The 6,113-nt window shown below is 34.5% G+C and overlaps 1 protein-coding gene across 3 annotated transcripts in view; it reads right to left on the reverse strand.

The window, feature by feature from the left end:
• The window catches only part of zfpm2a (zinc finger protein, FOG family member 2a), a 202,840-nt gene that overhangs the window by 192,386 nt on the left and 4,341 nt on the right, over positions 1-6,113 (reverse strand). For 2 of the 3 annotated variants that reach the window (XM_067410659.1, XM_067410651.1), the window contains exon 1: positions 2,122-2,339. In XM_067410659.1, coding sequence (XP_067266760.1) covers positions 2,122-2,161 — 40 coding nt within the window. In that variant the 5' untranslated portion in view covers positions 2,162-2,339. Of the gene's footprint in view, positions 1-2,121; positions 2,340-3,247; positions 3,296-6,113 lie in introns of those variants that run through there. The other variant, XM_067410679.1, reaches the window with a different exon arrangement.

The raw sequence follows: 6,113 nt of genomic DNA on the forward strand, positions 1-6,113 counted from the left end.
GAACGCTCTAGTAACGGAGCTGTGAGAGCTGTTAGATAACTCAGACCTCAGTTCCTGGACATATCAGAAGGAAATCGTCGCAGATCGATTTGCATGCTAACGCCTCGGTCAACAGTTTAATGACTTGAGCTCATTTCTGCTATTCAAAAGCTGTCATGCTTGTCGAATGAGATAACAGAAAGTACCACATCAAACAAAACGCGCAAAGATTGCTCTGCACCGACTGAAAGCCTTCAATCATATTTGTATTTACTGTACTGTACACTGGTACAGTCAATCAATATTTGCTCTCACACTCTCACTGCAATACGTCTTAATGTGTCACCTAAGTGACTGGATAATCAAAAAGGAATATATATTTTTAAAAACTTACTAAAATACACAGGATCAAAATAGCACGCACCATCTCATGCATACACACACACTCAAACAGAAGCATTTTCTTTCACTATAGTACACACTCACCATGACGACACACATACAAATATCGAGCAGCAATTAAAAAATATGACTTTCAGAATTGTGCAACTAGTTTATCTCACTTGTTCTCATCCCCTTGGCTCAGTTTAACCTGTTCCTGAACATTTCACAACAGAGAAAGAAGATCCTTCATTCTTCCTCCCTGCGGTCCAAACACACACACACACAAACACACTGCTGCTGCTAAAGGCCCTGACCAGCGATCGCACTTCGACTCTTTCACTCACAAAAGATGTATGCAACAATAGCCAGCCCATTTAATAATTGTATAAAAGACAGAACTGTAATTTTACTGTCTGATTTTTTCACCATCAGTGCTGAAAATATTCAGGTACTATATAACAGTGTCCAAAAATAGGCCTGAAAAATGAAAATGTCCAAGCTACTGATGGTGTATATTTTATGAAACACATTATTTATTTAACTCTGTAGAGCTCTGCAGATTATTCTAGGCTGAGATGTGTCATATTTATTAAATATGAAAGTCATTTTAGACCACAGAAATACTTTTTGGAAGGACGCATTTAAAAAAAATAAATAAAATACTAAAACTAAATTGTTTTTCGTTTTACACATTTAGGTATTGAGTAAAAATGCAATTATTTTAGAAAATAATTACATTTTAGAAAAATATTTCAGTCTGTATCAGCTCATCTCAGGTAGAATATCTGCGTGAGGAATTCTGGGTGATATTTATATAATGATATCCACATCTGACTCTAAACAGACCCTTGTGGCCTTTACATGAAACCTGGAAATGTTTTAAAACTACAGTGAACTAAAAACTGAATGACAATTCAACTCAACAATCAGCATTTTATTACGCTTGCCAAGCACCATAAAACTAGAATAATGTAAAATAATAAAAACAAGACATAACCATCGCCTGTTAATCGTGGAAAACATCTTCACAAGCCCAAATACAAAAAGATGAACTGACTCAAAACACTCTTTACACCTTTTTAAAGAATCAGCTGAACATCTTCTAAAATATAAAACTACTTCAAACTAAAACACTGAATCAGTGCATGTGATTCTATGAAACTTTCAGCACTAAACAAACACATGCATAACTATTATATTATAACACAACTGCATTTAAAAATCTGCCTGATAAGGTATAATAAAGCTAGAATATGCATAAAGAATAAATAAATGCAAAATAAAAACATAAGCAAGTCTACTGCATCATTATGAAACACATCACCGCATGCCTCAACAAATAAAAATAAAAACTGAAAGATGGACTGACTGTCAACAGACCCTCTCGAGGCTTTGAAAGAATCATCTTCGAAACAACTACTTTATTCAGTCCCTGATTGTCATATGAAACTTTCAGCATTAAATAAGCACAAGCATTAATATTATACACCTCAATAAAACAAGAATATTCACGAAGAATGTGCAAAATGAAAGCATAACAAACAAGTCTTAAAAATCTTACATTGATTGTAAAATATGCCTCATTAAATACAAAAACACAAACAGAATTTAAAGAAGGATTAAAAGAAGGACATTTGCACCTGCTGCTACTGTCAGTTGTCATAAAAAACTGATCGATATCTGTCTCCCTTTCATCCAACTTTACTCCGGCTGGCTTTGAAACAAATAACAGTAATAATAACAAACCGAGTAACTTACGTTTGATTTGCCGGGGGTTGCTCTGCTTTCTGCGGGACATGTTGATCCGGATGATTATTGATTATTAAATATTATTATAGATTATTATGAGAGGTTATTATGGATCATCCAAGAGCCGAACGGGTCGCAGAAGGAATGAGGATTATTCACAGGCTCTTGCTCTCACACACGCGTCCCCCTCGCTCAGTGCGTGCGTGTAGCCTATATGTGTGTGTGTGCGCGCGGAGCTGCGGTCCGCTCGGACTGACGGCAGAGGGGAAGGCGTTTCGCGCTTTTGTTTGAACATGAAGTTTGATCCACCGCGGGCGCCGTACACACACAATCTCTCACATATACGGCTGTTAAACTTCACTGTTCGTACAGATTATTGTTCCAAAAAGCACTAAACTGACGCCAAATATGTTCATTTTTTGCATAAAAGTTATTTAAAAGGTTTAATAGATAGAAATACAGAATAAAAGAAAGTTAAGTATTAATGTATCTATCGAGTAGAAATTACCTAACAGATATTACCAATGTGTCCTCAGAAATTACATGTTGTGACAGCCCGAGTGAGGAGAGCTACACGTTCAGAAAAGTTCGTTAACTGTCAATCATTATCCGTATCCGAGTTTGCTCAAATTTGGTTGGCTGCTATTATTTGGAGGGCGGGGTTTTGGAACAGGTGTGGTTGAATTTAGAAGAGCCACGCCTATTAAACAAAAATAGTTTGTCGCTTAGATCGCTAGCTTTCTAAATTGCACATTTAAAATCACCATTGAAACCACACTGAGTAATAAGTAATAAATAATAAATCATTTATATAGGGGCTTGGCTGACAAAAAAGGTTGGGAACCCATTTTACCGAACGACTGCTGTTGGTTCTCGTGCTTTTCTGCGCGCTCACGTCGTCGTGACGTTGTAAATATGTACTACCGTCGGAGATTTTGATACACTTGACAGAATTTATGTTTTTCATACACTTAAAAAATGAGACTTGTGCTTAAATGCTTTCAAGTAGCTTTGTTGAAGTGTCTTTTATGAGTATTTTTCTAATTGGATGAGTTGGACTGCATTGAAGGAAAGCCAGCACAATAGAAAGAATCAAGCATAGCCTACTGTAAAGATACTGAAATGTAAATCTAACCTTATTTGATGACTCTTTATGATGACTTTGACGTCTAAAAAAACAGTCCTGTAAAAAGAATTAACCTTTGATTAGTAGTGTATATAATTATTAAATCTGTATATAATCTGTAGCCTATAAATTCTATATATCCTAATTAATATGTAATTCATTTTTCCAGGAGCTCATTGCTTCTACCTTAAGTTAAAGTGCTAACAGTGATTGTAAATTAATCGCCTAAATTATTACATTATTTGATAACTGCATTCTTTAAATTGTAATGTTGACATGCATTCTCTGCAAAGCTGCTTTGAAACAATATGTATCGTGAAAAGTGCTATACAAATAAATGTGAATTGAATTGAATATAATTATTAAATATTAAATCTTTTAAATCTGACCATAACTTGACATAGTCTCAGATTTATATGCAGTTTCTGTGCATCATAAAACACCCTCTCACATGCTATCTGAATAAAAATGTAGCGTGTGTGGAATCTTCTAATTTAATTTTAAAGGCACATTTTTTGTGCGTTTCAGAGGAATATTTTGTGAATTAATTAAAAAATTGTTATTGATTCGATGCAGTTCAAGTTTATTTTTAAAGCACAATACAAATCACTCTAACGTTGCAAAAAACTTACAGAATGATTGTATGTCCTATTCAAAAAGAGTTTAAAGTGTCAGAAAAAGTTTTAGAAATAATATAAAAAAGCAATAAAATAGAGAGCGGGGAAAGGCATATAAATGGTTGGTCAAATGAATTTCCATGATTTCGTTTGTGATTACAGATGAGATTTTTTTAGAAATAATTTAATAGAAATTGCATAATGAAATATTTTACAGATTAACATAACTAGACAAAAAAAAAAAAAAAAAAGATTCAATGACTCTTCCAAGTCTAGAAATCAAAATTTTGGAAATCCATGAGGCAAAAATGCAAATGAGAAAAGTGCATTTTACCTCAAAACTGATCTTCAACTAACTGAAGACTTTCAATGTGCTACTTTCATCATGCATTTGGTGAAAAATACATTCATATATATTCCAAAATCCTGCAACGTCCACGTCACAGAAAATCTCTTTACTCAAATTTAAAGTATCATTTCTTAAACAGTTTCAGGGCCCGGAAATCGCCTTCTTCAATTAGCCAGTTGAACTGCCAAGTAAGACAAGCAAGTCGCCTGTGAAATTATCTTGTAACCCAATTCCGGGACTTTGGAACGGAGTCTGAAACTACGGCATAATTTCAAGGGGTTAACTAGTCAACAGAGCTGCACCTTGAGGAAACCTTTATCTGCCTCTGTGCAGTTTGCTTCTGCTTTCACCAGCCATTACACTCTGGCAAGAAGTGTGCTCTTCCCAGCATCCTCTGCTCCAGCGCTGGCGGGCTGCGAGCTCGAGCCATGAAGGAGAATAACGTTAGCGATTCAGAGCTGAGTTCTAAAATTGTAGTGAAAAATCAATATCAAATTTTTATCATTTAATTTAATTATTTGTAATGTTTTAAAGCTCATGTTCATTACAACTTGATTTCTGCTGTCAACTCTAATTGCATATTTAAAGCAGTAATTTTTGTGAAACATTCAAACATTGCTCTGTTGTTTGATATGACAACTTTTCACTCAACCAATGGCCTGAGTTTGGGGTGGGACTAAAAACTTAGGATGAACCAATGGCAGACAATCATTATTTTTGGCAATTCCATTTGGTGCCATCAGTGGTACATGCCTACATGAAATTTAAAGGGGTCCTTGATTATGATTTCACCTTTTTAACTTTAGTTAGTGTGTGATGTTGCTGTTTGAGCATAAACAACATCTGCAAAGTTACAACGCTCAAGGTTCAATGCAAAGGGAGATATTTTCTTTTACAGAAATCAATTTTTAAGGACTACAACAAACGGCTTTTAGGGAGTAAAATGATCTTCTTCCCAGCAAGTACATAAATTTATCCACTAACCATTCAGAAATGTTGCATTCTCAAAGTTGTAACTTCTTCCTGAGTCTCTCCATTAGTGCCCGACTCCGGTTTGAACAATGTAAGGCTGAACACCATTACTGACAATCGTCATTTTGGCTGCGTGAGATTCTCCAGCTTTGTTATTGTTGCTCATTTGCATTTAAAGGGACACACACAAAAATGGCGTTTTTGCTCACACCCAAATAGGGGCAAATTTGCAAGCTATAATAAATTATATGTGTTTGAGCTAAAACTTCACAGACACATTCTGGGGACACCAGACACTTATATCTTGTGAAAAGGGGCATAAAAGGTCCCCTTTAAACTGAGCATGTTTACCAATGACTCATCTGTGCATATTATTCCAAATAATTAATCAAAAATAATTTGATTAATATTATTCATAAGTGATTATATTAATGAATGATATTAATATTAATAATTTTATTGATAATATTCACATGTGCATATTATTCCAAATGGTTCATATTTTAGCAAAATTGAATATGTAATTTCCCATTGAATACAGATTCAAACACAAAAAAAGGGTAGCATGTGATGTTTCATGCTCTGAAAATTAGTGTAGATAGATAGATAGATAGACAGACAGACAGACAGACTAAATAGACTAGATAGACAGAAAGATAGACTAGAGGGTTAGGCAGACTAAACAGAGACAGGCTAGACAGACTAGATGGATAGATAGACAGACTAGATAGATAGACTAAAACTAGATATACAGACAGACAGACAGACAGACAGATAGATAGATAGATAGATAGATAGATAGATAGATAGATAGATAGATAGATAGATAGATAGATAGATAGATAGATAGATAGATAGATAGATAGATAGATAGATAGATAGATAGATAGATAGATAGATAGATAGATAGATAGATTTCTGTAAAAAGCTATTCATT

Source organism: Chanodichthys erythropterus, chromosome 2 (assembly GCF_024489055.1).
Source record: "Chanodichthys erythropterus isolate Z2021 chromosome 2, ASM2448905v1, whole genome shotgun sequence".
Taxonomy (NCBI): Eukaryota; Metazoa; Chordata; class Actinopteri; order Cypriniformes; family Xenocyprididae; genus Chanodichthys; species Chanodichthys erythropterus.